General features: G+C 36.5%; 1 protein-coding gene across 1 annotated transcript in view; it reads right to left on the bottom strand.

Annotated features, from left to right (window-relative positions):
- The window catches only part of TMEM135 (transmembrane protein 135), a 249,725-nt gene that overhangs the window by 149,033 nt on the left and 83,645 nt on the right, over positions 1-17,047 (bottom strand). Inside the window, exon 5 of the mRNA XM_043452729.1 lies at positions 1,012-1,077. Within this exon, the coding sequence (XP_043308664.1) occupies positions 1,012-1,077 (66 nt within the window). The remainder of the gene's footprint in view (positions 1-1,011; positions 1,078-17,047) is intronic.

Raw genomic sequence — 17,047 nt, forward strand, 5'->3', positions numbered from 1 at the left:
AAGTTAAATAATTAAAACTAATTTGTAGCCTATCCCAGCTACCATTTACTGAATACTTACTATGCATCACTCTGTATTTTTTTAATCTACAGAATATTATCATATTTTATCAACTCTAAAATATCATTGACTTAATTTTAGAGGTGTTAAGATGTGAAAAATAGTAAATGGTGACTATGAGGTGTCACTCACTAGAAGACATATTCCATTTTCAGAGATCTTAAAATGCAAGGAAAAAATGTGCAAGAGAGGGCTTAAAAATTTTGTCCTCATTAATACCTGTTAACCAGGTATTACTCTTACAATCTTCAGTTACAATCTTTAGTAACTGGCGGAGAAATGGATCAGAAGCAAGCTGATTTAACTACTTCCTCTGCAGAAAGTAAAATATATACATAAGCAGTATGTGTTGATATGCTCAGAAGAATACTTATAAAACTGTCTTGCATACATTTACATTCCCAAACTTTTTATAAAGATAAAGTTCAAAAGATCACTGATCACTCCCATGAAAAAATTCATAGTAATTACTAAAACCTAAAATTCATACTGACAAATTTTAGGCAAATAAATATGCCCAACTTTATTAATGGGAATATTTTCTTCTCTCAAAATGGCAACACAGACTTTAGTTTGTTGAGAATACAAAGAGATGAATTAAGTATTTTTCATAGACAAAGTATATATTACAAATCAATACCAAAGTAATTTGCCAATATACATACAATTAAACATTTAAAGGCAAAAAATTTCCAAATGACTATAAATTTTCACCTAACACACTGATATATCTATCGACTGATTAAATTTTACAATCAACCAATAAGAGTTCCAGTTAACTCCTTTGATATTTACTCAACCCAAGATCAGGTTCTAATATGACTTAACTGAAATTGATTTATAGGTCAGATTCACTCAGTATTATGTATTTCAGATATTTTCAATTTGTTATATTAATTTAAAATACACTATGAATTAGAACTAATAAGTATATCAAAATTCTCATCTTACTTCTCCATTTCTTAATGTTGTGATGACTCCTCTTGCTACACCCATTCTAAATAGTGTTTCTGTGGCCTGTGAATTTAAAAGAAAAAAAAGCAAAGATATATCATCTGTAATCTGTATTGAACTGTACATCTCAACACCAAAATGCAAAACATTCAACATTACATTTTTCAGGAACTTCTAAAGAAGCATGAATAAGGTATAATAAGCTTTATACTATACTCCAAAAATATCATTTTGAGAACATTTTAATGTTATAAAGAGCTCAAACTGCAATGTTTCAAAGGTTATTTTGATCTGCTATGATCATTTCACACCTATAGTTTCAAGTTAGAACACTTAAATAAGTATAAAACTTAGTCTGGTTAACAAAGATTAAGTAAGTACTTAGAACTTGAATTCAATTCAGAAATTACCATTTATTCTGATTGGTATACAAATACCAGTCCAAATCACTTGACTGGCACTGAAATGCTGACAGAAAATGAAGTAATTCTGTGATGTTGTGTATTAAATAGCACCTGAAAAGACTTAATTCTTTCTATACACTAACAATAAACAATCCTAAAAGGAAACTAAGAATTTTGTTTATAACAGTATCAAAAAAAATTTTTAAGACATAAGAATAAATTTAACCAAAGGAGCAGAAGACTTATTCACTGAAAACTAAAAAACAGTGCCCAGAGATCTAAAAATATAAATAAATGAAAAGACATCATCAATTGAAAGACATAATATTGTTAAGATATCAATACTATCCAAAATGACCTATAGAGTCAATGCTATTCCTATCAAAATTCCAATGATTTCTTTACATAAATACAAAAATCCATCCTAAAATTCATATGCAACCCTGAAGACCCCAAAGAGACAAAATAATCTTGAAAAAGAGGAACAAAGTTGGAGGACTCACACCTTCTGATTTCAAAACTTACCTTAAAGCTACAGTAATCATAAAGATATGTATAGGCTAATGAAACAGAAGAGAGAACCTGAAAACAAACTTTATAAATGGTCTAATGATGTTCAAGAAAGGTACCGAGACCATTCAATGGAGAAAGGACAGTCTTTTTAACAAATGGTACTGGGAAAACTGGACAAACACTACTAAATTTGTGAATTCAGCACAACATGAACAAAATTTCAGTCCATAACTCAGAGAGAGTTAAAATAGGCCACTAATAGGGAGGAAGAAAGGTTATCCATACACACAAACAAAAAAAAGTGACAAATGAATGACTTTGCTATGACAGATTTTTACAAACGCATATACAACTAGATGTTGAAAGATTTACAGACATTTTTATTAAAAGAAAAAATTTACCAATAATACATTGTATTTTTTTTTCCATTCTTAATGATATGTACACTAAATTACATCTTCCATCTTCCTGTTTCTTTTGAAAACCTTATTTAATCTAGTGATGTGATTAACAGGCCTCATCTAGGTCAGGTTAGTTACTGTATATATTTGAGAAGCAAAAGGGGAAAGGCAGAGGCAGCAAGCACTTGGGATAAAATCTACAACTTCTTCTCTAAACCACATCAAACTACTTTACTCTTTTGTGACTCACAAACCTGAGGCAGTCTAAAGATTTAATTATTCTTTTGCACTTTCTCCAATAGAGAAAGAATACTAAATTCAATCTTTTGTTTCCAACTAAATTGATTTATTTCATGAGCTCTTCCCACCAACATTTTTAAGGACGTCTCATTCTGACAGCTCTCTGTCAATTCAGCTCAACTTCCTTTGATTCTATAGGAAAGCATTGGAGTGGACAACATTCTTTTGACCTCTACTAAAGAGACTGCTTTTAATTTACTTGTACCCAAACAATGACCAACAAGTGTCCAAAACAATGAGATACAGGGCTAATTCTCAGCATCTGTAAATTTACCACTAACAAATTTTTCATTGAAATTTCCCTCTCTTCGAGTTTTGATAATAACTAAAATGATTAATACTAAAAACATTCATTACACATTTGTCAGCAGCAGAGAAAAAAACCATCTGTAGGTTCTCAGTTAAAAATATGTTAGCAAGAGTTTAGACTGCTTTTAGGAAAAGTGTTGGATAAAGCAACTCAGGGACATGAAATCTAGATGTAAGAAATGCAAATTTGAAGAATAGATCCTTGTGTTTGGGGGTGTGGGTATATGTATGTATATATGTGTGTGTGTGCATGCATGCATATGTACAAGCCAAAAAAAGATCCAGAACGATCTTTTCTAATATTCTATCATGCACATATACCATTTGCTAACAGTATAAAGAAAAATGGAACAATAGAAGTAACAATTTTTATACACTAAAAGATAAAATAGATTTAAAATAGAATTTTGGAACAGTGTGAAATACTATAAGACAAGCAAAACTACACTGAATGGCTCCCAAAGTGAAAATAATCAAAATTCAATAGAGACTCATGTTCTTACAGCTCAATGCATTTTAACTCATTAAATCAACACAAAATAAGTCACCTTAACAAGAAATACATACTTAATAGACTTTGCCTTGAAAATCATCATATTACAGAAGGACTTCAATGGGTTAAATTAATATGCAGTTTATACATATGAATACAAAAGCTGTATTTAGCATATATTTATTTCCTATTTCCTATATTTACATCCTTTTAGTCAAGCAACTAGAATTCTATTTATCTTATTCCCACGATTTACTATCTTGGTAAGCCTCAGACAGGTTGCCAAGACAGTAAGTAAGACCTGACCTCCTCTGTAAAAAGGTGACAGTTAATATCAGCCTGTTTTCCTCTGTTGGTTAGTGGTTATGTTAATGTATGTAAAAAGCTCAGTAAAGAGCTACATAAAGGTAAAATAGTGAATCCAGGGTCTACTTTAGGACTTCGTGAGATGAAAAGATGTTTGATAAAACACTCATTTTTATGTATTTCCAGGGCCTTAAAAAAATAACATAACATAAAGATTAAGAAAGCAGGTTTTAGAAACAGGCTGTTCAGTTCAAAATCTAGCTTTGTTCTTTGTAAGATGTGTGATCCAAACAAACAACTTATTTCTTTGAGTCCAACTTCACGGTTAACAGAATCAGGATAACAACAGTATGGAACTAAAGGAAAATTATAAGTGTTCAATAGATGATTTTATTATTACTAATATCCTAAAGAAAATACAAAATTCTAATTCTACCTTAAAAAGTGGTCATCAGATTACAGTTAAAAATACAATTAAAAACTACATCAGATGGGAATTAAAAATGTACTATATAAAACAGTCAACCACAATTAGCACATTATGCCATATGGCTATTTATTTATGCTAACATTCTTGACAAGACAACCGGAAATAAAGAAAACTTACATTATTTCAAAAAGATTAATTTAGCAAAAGAAATAATATGCAATAGTCATTCCCCAGCTGTTTATCCTGGCCACAGAAGAAAAAGAGATTTAAATACTGAAGCTTTTAAGCACCAGCTGCTTTCCTTCTTTACGATGATAAAAATACAAAGTGAAAAATAGGAAAATTAAGCATTAGCTATCTCAGTTCAGTTCAGTTCAGAAGCTCAGTCGCGTCTGACTCTTTGTGACCCCCTGGACTGCAGCACGCCGGGCCTCCCTGTCCATCACCGATTCCCGGAGTCGACCCAAACCCATGTCCATTGAGTCAGTGATGCCATCCAACCATCTCATCCTCTGTCGTCCCCTTCTCCTCCCGCCTTCAATTTTTCCCAGCATCGGGGTCTTTTCCAACGAGTCAGTGCTTCGCATCAGGTAGCCAAAGTACTGGAGTTTCAGCTTCAGCATCAGTCCTTCCAATGAATATCCAGGACTGATCTGCTTTAGGATTGACTGGCTGGATCTCCTTGCAGTCCAAAGAACTCTCAAGAATCTTCTCCAACACCACACTTCAAAAGCATCAATTCTTCGGTGCTCAGCCTTCTTTATAGTACAACTCTCACATCCATACATGACCACTGGAAAAACCAGAACTTTGACTAGATGGATCTTTGTTGGCAAAGTACTGTCTTTGCTTTTTAATATGCTATCTAGGTTGGTCATAACTACCCTTCGAAGGAGCAAGCATCTTCTAATTTCACGGCTGCAATCACCATCTGCAGTGATTTTGGAGCCCCCCCAAAATAAAGTCTGACACTGTTTCCCCATCTATTTGCCATGAAGTGATGGGACCAGATGCCATGATCTCAGTTTTCTGAATGTTGAGCTTTATGCCAACTTTTTCACTCTCCTCTTTCACTTTCATCAAGAGGCTCCTTAGTTCTTCACTTTCTGCTATAAGGGTGGTGTCATCTGCATATCTGAGGTTATTGATATTTCTCCCGGCAATCTTGATTCCAGCTTGTGTTTCATCCAGTCTGGCATTTTGCATGATGTACTCTGCATAGAAGTTAAATAAGCTGGGTGACAATATACAGGCTTGACGTACTCCTTTCCCAATTTGGAACCAGTCTGTTGTTCCATGTCCAGTTCTAACTGTTGCTTCCTGACCTGCATACAGATATCTCAGTGAGCTATAAGAAAAGCCCAAGAATACTGTAGTGGGTAGCTTATCCCTTCTCCAGCGAATCTTCCCTACCCAGGAATTGAACTGGCGTCTCCTGCATTGCAGGCGGATTCTTTACCAACTGAGCTATGAGGGAAGCCCTATTAGCTATCTGCTCCTAACTAAAGAATCACTGCATGACAAAAGTCTAATAATATACCTTCAAAATACACAAAGGCATTAGTTTAGCAACCGAGACCTTTATGAAGTCCCCAAACCTTTCTCATACTCTTCCCTCCAGGCAGCTGCCTACAGCCCACCGCTTTTTGGCTCACGAACTACAGTTCACAGTCTCAGGGCCCTTGCACCACAGCAGTTACAGCCCAGGGGGCAAAAGCTCTGAGAGGAACTCTGTCTGTCTAGCCAGGAAACAGGGAAGGGGGGCCCGAGTGAAGCAGAGACTGTGTAGGGAATTAATTCCTAGCTTGGGGGGAGGGGTGGATAGGAGGTGTTTTCTTTATTCCTCTTGACTCTGCCCCCAAGGACAGGTCCCAATTATACGATGAAGCGGCACCAGTTCTGGTAGTTAAAGCTACAAAATCAATTCTGTTTTTCTAGGCAAGGGTCTGTGGAAAGGGGACACTTGTAGTCCAAAGAAGAGAGGAAGAATCCTCACTATTTTTTTCCCCACTCTTTTTCTTTATTCATTTCCTCCCAACAGCAGACCCTGGTCAGCGTATGCAGCTGAGACAGCAGAGCAGACAGCTAGAGCTCTGAGAGCAATCTGTCTTTCTGGCCAGAGGACCAGGAAAAGGAGACCCAGTGAAGCAGAAACTAAAGAGGTAATCCCAGAAAGAAGAGCTACATAAAGGAATCCGTTAACTAAACCTGTGTTTGAACTAGCAAAAATACAGAGCTCACCCTCCATCAGCTGATGCATGGAACAGACGTAAGTAGCAAAGCAAAGGCTTTGAGGGGAAAACTACAATTAAAACTACCATCCAAATCCTAGCACAGCCCATGAGGGGCACACAGCCAGAACAGCTACAAAGCAGCACAAGAACTAACATTGGAACTCACTAACAAAGCAACTAACATTGGAACTGCTGCCCACTGGAGATGAGACAGAACTTACAGTCTGAATCTAACAGGTGACTGCTAACTACCAAAGTAAAAAATAATGATTAACAAATAAATAAAAATAAAAATGGCATTGAAACAGTTATATTATCATTTGTGAAACAAATCACCAGTTCAGGTTCGATGCATGAGACAGGGTGCTCGGGACTTGGTGCAGTGGGATGACCCAGAGGGATGGAATGGGGAGGTGGGAGGGGGGTTCAGGATGGGGAACACAGGTACACCCGTGGCGGATTCATGTCAATGTATGGCAAAACCACTACAATACTGTAAAGTAATTAGCCTCCAATTAAAATAACTAAATTTATATTAAAAAAAATAAATGTTTAAAAAATCATCACTCTCTAGAGCATTTTAACACAACCCAGAATCTCACAGCATTATATTCAAAATACCCAGAAGCAATCCAAAATTACTCAACCTGCAAAATACAAAAATCTTGACCACTTCTCACAGGAAAAATAATCAGATGTCGAAATTACCAGATAGGGCTGGTAAAGAAGCTATAATAACCGTGTTTCATGAGGTAAGGTTAAACACACTTGCAATGGATAGAAAGAGAAGTTCTCAGTAGAGAAACAGAAATTGAAAAAAGTGGAATTATTGGAACTGAAAAACAAAATATCTGAAATAAATTTAGTCGATGGGGACTCAAGAGCAGAATGAAGATGAAAGAGGAAAGAATCAGTGAACTCGATGATAAGCAAATAAAAATAATCCAGTCTACAGAACAAAGAGAAAAGATTGAAACAAAAATTGAGCAGAGCCCACACACTTGCATGAGAACAACCAAAGATGTACCATTTGTAGTATCAGAGACCTCAGTTCAGTTCAGTCACTCAGTCATGTCCAACTCTTTGTGACCCCATGGAATGCAGCATGCCAGGCTTTGCTGTCCATCACCAACTTCTGGAGTTTACTCAAACTCACGTCCATTGAGTTGGTGACGCCATCCAACCATCTCATCCTCTGTCGTCCCCTTCTCCTCCCAACTTCAATCTTTCCCAGCATCAGAGTCTTTTCAAATGAGTCAGTTCTTCACAAAGTGGCCAAAGTACTAGAGTTTCAGCTTTAGCATCCATCAGTCCTTCCAATGAATATTCAGGGCTGATTTCCTTTAGGATAGACTGGTTGGATCTCCTTGCAGTCCAACAGACTCTCAAGAGTCGTCTCAAACACCACAGTTCAAAATCATCAATCCTTCAGCACTCACTTTCTCCACAGTTCAACTCTCACATCCATACATGACTACTGGAACAACCAGAACTTTGACTAGATGGACCTCTGTTGGCAAAGTAATGTCTCTGCTTTTTAATATGCTGTCTAGGTTGGTCATAGCTTTTCTTCCAAGGAGCAAGCGTCATTTAACTTCATGGCTGCAGTCACCATCTGCAGTGATTTTGGAGCCCCCAAAAATAAAGTCTCTCACTACTTCCATTGTTTCCCCATCTATTTGGCATGGAGTGATGGCATGATCTTAGTTTTCTGAATGTTGAGTTTTAAGCCAACATTTTCACTCTCCTCTTTCACTTTCATCAAGAGGCTCTTTAGTTCTTCTTCACTTTCTGCCTTAAGGGTGGTGTCATATGCCTATCTGAGGTTATTGATACTTTTCCCAGAAATCTGATTCCAGGTTGTGCTTCATCCAGCCCAGCATTTCTCATGATGTACTCTGCATGTAAGTTAAATAAGCAGGGTGACAATATACAGCCTTGAGTACTCCTTTCCTGATTCAGGACCAGTCTGTTATTCCATGTCCAGTTCTAACTGTTGCTTCTTGACCTGCATACAGGTTTCTCAGGGAGCAGGTCAGGTGGTCTGGTGTCCCCATCTCTTGAAGAGTTTTCCACAGTTTGTGATGATCCACACAGTCAAAGGCTTTGGCATAGTCAATAACGCAGAAATAGATGTTTTTCTGGAACTCTCTTGCTTTTTCGATGATCCAACAGATGTTGCCAATTTGACCTCTGGTTCCTCTGCCTTTTCTAAATCCTGCTTGATCATTTGGAAGTTCACGATTCAGGTATTGTTGAAGCCTGGCTTGGAGAATTTTGAGCATTACTTTGCTAGTGTGTGAGATGAGTTCAATTGTGTGGTAGTTTGAACATTGTTTGGCATTGCCTTTCTTTGGGATTAGAGTGAAAACTGACCTTTTCCAGTCCTGTGGCCACTGATGAGTTTTCCAAATTTGCTGGCATATTGAGTGCAGCACTTTCACAGCATCATCTTTTAGGATTTGAAATAGCTCAACTGGAATTCCATCACATCCACTAGCTTTGTTTGTAGTGATGCTTCCTAAGGCCCACCTGACTTTGTTCTAGGTGATGTCTGGCTCTAGGTGAGTGATCACACCATCGTGGTTATCTGGGTCATGAAGATTTTTTTTGTATAGTTCTTCTGTGTATTCTTGCCACCTCGTCTTAATATATTCTGCTTCTGTTAGGTCCATACCATTTCTGTCCTTTGTTGTGCCCATCTTTGCATGAAATGTTCCCTTGGTATCTCTAATTTTCTTGAAGAGATCTCTAGTCTTTCCCATTCTATTGTTTTCCTCTATTTCTTTGCATTGATTGCTGAAGAAGGCTTTCTTATCTCTCCTTGTTATTCTTAGGAACTCAGCATTGAAATGGGTATATCTTTCCTTTTCTCCTTTGCCTTTAGCTTCTCTTCTTTTCTCAGGTATTTGTAAGGCCTCCTCAGACAGCCATTGTGCCTCTTTGCATTTCTTTTTCTTGGGGATGGTCTTGATCACGGCCTCCTGCACAATGTCACAAACCTCCTTCCATAGTTCTTCAGGCACTCTGTCTGTCAGATCTAATCCCTTGAATCTATTTGTCACTTCTACCATATAATCGTAAGGGATTTGATTTAGGTCATACCTGAATGATCTAATGGTTGTCCCTACTTTCTTCAATTTAAGTCTGCATTTTACAATAAGGAGTTCATGATCTGAGCCACAGTCAGCTCCCAGTCCTGTTTTTGCTGACTGTTATAGAGCTTCTCCATATTTGGCTGCAATCTGATTTCGGTGTTGACCATCTGGTAAGGTTCATGTGTAGTCTTCTCTTGAAGTGAACATCGACATTTTAGGAATCAGCGAACTAAAATGGACTGGAATAAGTAAATTTAACTCAGATGGCCATTATATCTACTACTCTGTGCAAGAATCCCTTAGAAGAAATGGAGTAGCCCTCATAGTCAACCAAAGAATCTGAAATGCAGTACTTGGAATGCAATCTCAAAAACGACAGAATGATCTCTGTTCGTTTCCATGGCAAACCATTCAATATTACAGTAATCCAAGTCTATGCCCCGACCACTAATGCTAAAGAAGCTGAAGTTGAATGGTTCTATGAAGACCAGAAGACCTTTTAGATCTAACACCCAAAAAATATGTCCTTTTCATTATAGGGGACTGGAATGCAAAAGCAGGAAGTCAAGAGATACCTGGAGTAACAGGCAAGTTTGGCCTTAAAGTACAAAATGAAGCACGGCAAAAGCTAACAGAGTTTTGCCAAGAGAACACACTGGTCATAGCAAATACCCTCTTCCAGCAACACAAGAGAAGACTCTACACATGAACTTCAGAGACCTAGAAAGAGGAAAAACAGATTGATAAAAAAAGATAGCTAAAAACTTCCAAAATTTGGTAAGAGACAAACATTTACAGATTTAAAAAGCCCAGTGAATCCCAAGTAATATATGCACAAAGAAACCCATACCTAGACATATCATAAACAAAAATAATGAAATTCGAATAGAAAGAAAGGATCTTGAAAGTAGACAAAAAAAAACCAAGTTATACAGTGGGATAACTACTAAAATCATTATGGTTTTCCCATCAGAAATCATAGAAAAAGAGAAAATATTTTTAAAGGTTTTGAACTATAAGCCCAGAATCCTATATCCAGCAAAAATATGCTTCAGGAATGGAGCCAAAATAGACATTCTCATGTAAAAGAGACTAAGAATCTGTCACCAACAGAACTGCTCTAAAGGAAATACTGAAGAAATTTCTACAGGCTGAAGAGAAATAATCCTAGAAACAAACCCACACTGTATACTCAATTGATTTTCTACAAAAGTATCAAGGTACACAAGAAGAGAGTAGTCTTTTATACCAACGGAGCCTTAACAATTGAATTTCTAAACTGAAATATATGAACATTGACCCACACCTCACTCCATGCACAAAAATGAACTTAAAAATGGAACATAGATTTAAATGCTGCATTCAAGCCATAAAATTTCTACGAAAACAAAACAAAACAAAACACTGGAAAGAAACACTGTATAATTTGATTTAGGCAAAGATATGATACAAGGAGGGGAGGAAAATAAAACATTAAAGAAGAAATTCATTATGGCAGATACTGTCCAAAGATGGCCACACTAATTTATATCCTATCTCAGATGCACTTCTTAAAATGTGACACCGACTCTCCTCCATAGGTCAAAAACATTAAAGAAGAAATTCATTATGGCACATACAGTACAGAGATGGCCACGCTAATTTATATCTTATCTCAGATGCACTTCTTAAAATGTGACACTGACTCTCCTCCACGTGTTACATATTCCCTGACCCTGGGCCTGGGACCTTTGAAACTACCTATGTAACGGGTAATTTAAATATGCGGCAGAAATGATGCTGATTTTCAGGGCTAAATCATAACTTAGCAAAATGGTTTTTCCCTCGTGTTCTCACTTTGCACAAGAGCCTTTGGAGCCCTGAGCTACCATGTAAGAAATCCAACTACCTTGAAAAATAATATTTACATAGTTGTTAGATAGTTCTTCACCATGCTAGAAAACCTATGTAAAAATAGAGGGAGATGCTTCAGCTATTCTAACACACAGCTCTTTTTTTAAATTAATGAATCTATTTTCATTGAAGGATAATTACAATATTGTGATGGCTTTTGCCATACATCAACATGAAACAGCCACAAGAATATATGTGTCCCCCCATCCTATATGCCTCTCTCACCTCCCTCCCCACCCTGTCCCTCTGCATTGTCCCCGAGCACTGGCTCTGAGTGCCCTGCTTCAAGCATCGATCATGCACTGGGCATCTATTTTGCATATAGTAGTATACATGTTTCAACTCTATTCTCTCAAATCATCCCACCCTCGTCTTCTCTCACTGAGTCCAAAAGTCTGTTCTTTACATCTGTGTCTCCTTTATTGCCCTGTATACAGGATCGTCATTACTATCTTTCTAAATTCCAAACATATGAGTTAATATACAGTATTTGTCTTTCTCTTTCTGACTTACTTCACTCTGTATAATAGGCTCCAGTTTCATCCACCTCATTAGTGAAGTGAAAGTCGCTCAGTCGTGTCCAACTCTTTGCGACCCCATGGATGGAATCCTCCAGGCCAGAATACTGGAGTAGGTAGCCTTTCCCTTCTCCAGGGGATCTTCCCAATCCAGGGGTCAAACCCAGGTCTCCCACATTGCAGGTGGACTCTTTACCAGCTGAGCCACAAGGGAAGCCCAAGAATACTGGAGTGGGTAGCCTATCCCTTCTCCAGCAGATTTTCCCAACCCAGGAATAAAACCAGGGTCTCCTGCATTGCAGGCAGATTCTTTACCAACTGAGCTATCAGGGAAGCCCTCCACCTCATTAGGACTGACTCAAATGAGTTCCTTTATAGTGGAATAATATTCCATTGTGTATATGTACCACAACTTCCTACCCATTCATCTGCCAATGGACATTGGGTTACTTCCATGTCCTGGCTATTTTAAATAGTGCTGCAATGAACAATGGGGTACATGTGTCTCTTTCAATTCTGGTTTCCTTGGTGTGTATGCCCAGCAGCGGGATTGCTGGGTCGTATGGCGGTTCTATTCCCAGTTTTTTAAAGAATCTTCACACTGTTCTCCACAGTGGCTGTACCAGTTTACATTCCTACCAGCAGTGTAAGTGGGTTCCCTTTTCTCCACACCCTCTTCAGCATTTATTGTTGTAGACTTTTTGATGATGGCCATTCTGACCGGCACAACACACAGCTATTCAACTACTCCTAGCCAAGGTGACATTCGTGTAAGTGAGTCATCAGATGATTCCAGCCTTCAGCTTTCAAGCTGGACCAGCCGACATCAAGTAGAACAGTCATGGGCTATTCTGCTCAAGCTCTTCCCAAACTGCAGATTCATGTAAAGTAAACACCATTATTTTTAGCCACTACATTTTCAGTGATTTGTTATACAGCATCAGATAACTATACATTGATAAAACTGTGCCTTATAAAAATTAAAGGGCTTTTGCTCATTCAAAGACTCAATTGAGAAAATGAAAAAGCAAGCCACAGACTCACAGAAACTATGTCTAAAAACATATCTGACAAGTACTTGCATTTAGAATATATAAATAATTCCTACAACTCAAAAATAAGACATATAACAAAAAAATTAAAATAAGCAAAATATTTCAACAGGCATTTCATCCAAAAGAAAAATATATGTACACACATCCATATATTCATATATATGTATGCATGCATATATGTGTGTAAATACTGTGTATGCACATATACACTCCTAAACACATAACACACACACATCTGAATGGACAAAAAGTCAACAAAAAGATGTTCAACATCATTAACCTTTAGGGAAATGCAAATTAAAACCACAGTGAGATAATACTATACATGCACAAGAACAGGTAAAAATACTAAAAAGAATGACAAGAGCAAGTGACAGTGGGAATATGGAGCTACCAGAACTCTCATACATTGCTGGTGGGAACACAAAATGGTACAGTCACTTTGGAAAACAGTTGGGCAGTTTCCTATGAAGTTACATGAGACACAGCAATTCCATCCCTAGGTATCTACCAAAGAGAAATGAAAACATATGTCCATTTGTATGAACTGCAGAAAAGCCAAAATTACAGTGACAGAGAGCAGATGAGCGATTGTTGGAACCTGAGGAACACGGGGGGAGAGAACTGACTGCCGAGGAGGAAGAGGGGCTTTGTTCGGGAAGAGACTGTTTGATTATGGCTGCAGTCACATAACTATAAACATCTGTACAAACTCATCAAACCATACACTTAAAACAGGTGATATTCATTAAATACAAAGCTGTTTAAAAAAAAAGCACACCTGTCCCCCTCCTCAAAACAGTTCCCAGCTAACTGGTAACTTAATCACCACCAACCATTAGAAAAAACCTGGGTACTACTCTAATGACGAATTTTATAGGAAGAATATATACATGCTTTAGATGCAGATTTCATCTTAAACTCATATAAATTGGGGGCACAGATAGAGGTTGACCAAACCAGAAGAAAATCAGCAGTAATACTAAAGCCAACAAGAAACACAACAGATGAATAATCTAGGAAATATACAGTCTGTATGTCACACTCATGGGAAGACTTAGTGACCCACTAAAAGTAAATTGTATGAAAACTGCATTCCATACAATATTCTACATTATCACCATTTAGGAACCATTGCCCTACCACACATGTAACTTGATAATTAAGGAAAATAAGTACTATATATAAAAATGAAGCAACTGGCAAACAAAAATCACTAACCTTACCATCAATTGCAGGTGAGTGTTCTTAGACCTGTATTTCCATCCACTTATTTGTCCAAGGAGAAAACTGAGTCACCCCTGAATCTTTCTTTTCTCTCAACAATTATAATATTTGCTATAAGTAATACTTATTACAGTATTTTATGTATAATGCTTGTTAGAGTATAATACTTATTATAGTAATTACTTATTCATCTAAAATTCTCACTAGATTGTAGGTTATATTTCACTCATCACTGCACCCCTAGCACCTAACATCTGGGGAACACTTAATAACTGCTGAATGAATGCAAGAATTAAGAGATAATGAGTAAGCAGTCATTTGGACTATGACAAGTAAGCACTCATTTATTGATAGTTCGGGGGGTATACGTTTTACCAAGGTGTGAACAAATATGTCCCAAACTGTATTATAACGATTTCAAATGCTAAAAATATAACTCATTAACCTTTCATGTTAATGAAATCAACTTGATCTTTTTAGACATCACAAATGACATAACATGTTTTAATTCAATACACAGGAAACATGCTTTACATATTGGAGACAACCGACCTCAGCAGTGGTTTCATGGTTATAAAGAATGCTACTTCTGTTTACAAATGTGGGTTGGTTTAAGTGATCCGGAAGTTAAAACAATAAGCAGTGGTTTGTTTCCAAAGTAATAGCAGTCATCTGGCTCTAAAGAAGAGCGTACTTTTGTAAATACACATTCTGTCATGTTCTATCCAATATGACATGATAAAATAATGTACTAAGTTATGTTCTGCTTTACCTCTCTGAACATAATAAAATTTAAGAAAAGTATGGATTTCCCCACCACATTATCTTCTTAGACTGAGAGTCAAAACAAACTAAGAAAAGGTGACACCAAAAATAAACACACAAATGCTGAGATGTAGAGGCAGATTTCGATTGTTTTGAAACAAAGTCACAGAGTTGAGTCACTCAGGGTTTTCTCAACCATTAAATGGTGATAATATCAAATATAATAACGGAGAGTGTTTAACTTCAAATAAAAGTGAGGAATAAAGAATTATATCTAAATTTGAACTTTCGTTTTATTAGCATATAAAATATTTTAATGTAGGCAAGATAAGTATATGCAATAATCATTAGATGATTATACAACATCCCTCCCCCTTCCTTCAATTCCTTTCTCTATTCTAAAAAGATGCTGGTTTTGTTTAGGTAAGCTATCTTCTTTCACAAGGGTATTGGCTTAACTAAATCAGGAATGTCAATCCCATTCCTCTTGCCAGTGATTTTTTTAGATACATGCATATGATACCAAAGATAAGGCAATTTCACGAAAATAAAGACATCAATTCATCAAGAGGACATAATAAACTTAAATATTTATGAATATAAAAACAAATACTCAAAACATGAGTCAAAAATTGATGTAACTATATGGACAAATAAGAAAAACCCACAAGTAGAGTCAGAGACTTCAGTGCCCTCTACAATAACTGGTGGAAAAGTATAGAGAAAATCAGTAAAGATAAGAGCCTGGAAGACTACTATTCATCAAGGTAGCCTCACTGATGTTAACAGATACCACATTAAACAAAAGCAGAATAAACATTCTTTTCAGATCCATACAAAACATTCCCCAGGGTAGACTATGGTCTGGAAAACAGAGAGAAGGCACAAGTTACCATTATCAGGAATGAGATTAATATCACTACTAGTTCTTCAGAAGTTAAAAGGGTAACCAGAGAACACAAGAACAATTGTATGCCACTTAATCTGACAACTTGAATGGACAAACTGCTTGAACAACACAAACTACCAAACCTCACACAAGAAGTACTGCCTCAACAGCCCTGTGTCTATAACAGAAATTGAAATAACAGTTACAGATTGTCCCACAAAGGAAATTCCTAGCCTATGTGACTTCCCTGGTAAATTCTTACATTTAAGGAAGCAATAATTCCATCTACACAAACTTACAGGAATTTGAAAAGAAGGGAATGCTTCTTAACTCGGGCAGTGCTACCCCAACAGCAAAACCAGAGAAAGATATTACAAGAAAATTACAGACCAGTATCCCCCATGAACATGCCTAACAAAATTTCGGCAGACCGAATCCAACAATGTATAAAAAGAATAGTACATCAGAAGGGTTTATTCCAGGATGCAAGGCTAATTTAACATTTAAACAGAAAGCAATGTAATTCACCACACTAAACTAAAAACGAAAACTACAAGATCATTGCTATAGATATAGAAAAAACATCTGCCATAAACATCTATTCCTGATAATAAAAGCCAGGAACAGGAAGGGACTATCTCAAATGGAAAATGGGTATATACAAAAAATCTATAGCTAATATATTAAAGGATGAAAAGATTGAATACAATGCCCTTAAGGTCAGGAACAAGGAAAGATGTCAACTTGATTTCTATTCAATATTATAGTGGAACTTCTAGCCATTGCAATAACGCAAGGAAAAGAAATAAAACATATCCAGATTACAAAGGAAGAAGTAAAATTTTCTTTATTTTTACACATGACATTCTAATAGCTAAAGTACAAATAAACAGACTGTACCCTCCTGTAAACTATGGGTTCTAATTACTAATAATGTATTAATATAGGTTCATCAAGTGTAACAAATGTGCCAGACTAATGTAAGATGTTAATAACAGGGGAAGAGAGAAGGGGAGAATGTGGAAATTCAATTTTTCTATAAACCTAAAACTGCTCTGAAAATTAAGTCTAATTTTAAAAAGTATATACACACAAACTAAAAGAACAAAACAAAACGAAAGGTTATATACCAAGGGAAAAAATAAAAAGCTCTTTAACAAACTAAATTAGAAATAGACAGCACCTTTTTCACAAGCAA

This window comes from Cervus canadensis, chromosome 29 (genome assembly GCF_019320065.1).
Source record: "Cervus canadensis isolate Bull #8, Minnesota chromosome 29, ASM1932006v1, whole genome shotgun sequence".
In the NCBI taxonomy this organism is placed as follows: Eukaryota; Metazoa; Chordata; class Mammalia; order Artiodactyla; family Cervidae; genus Cervus; species Cervus canadensis.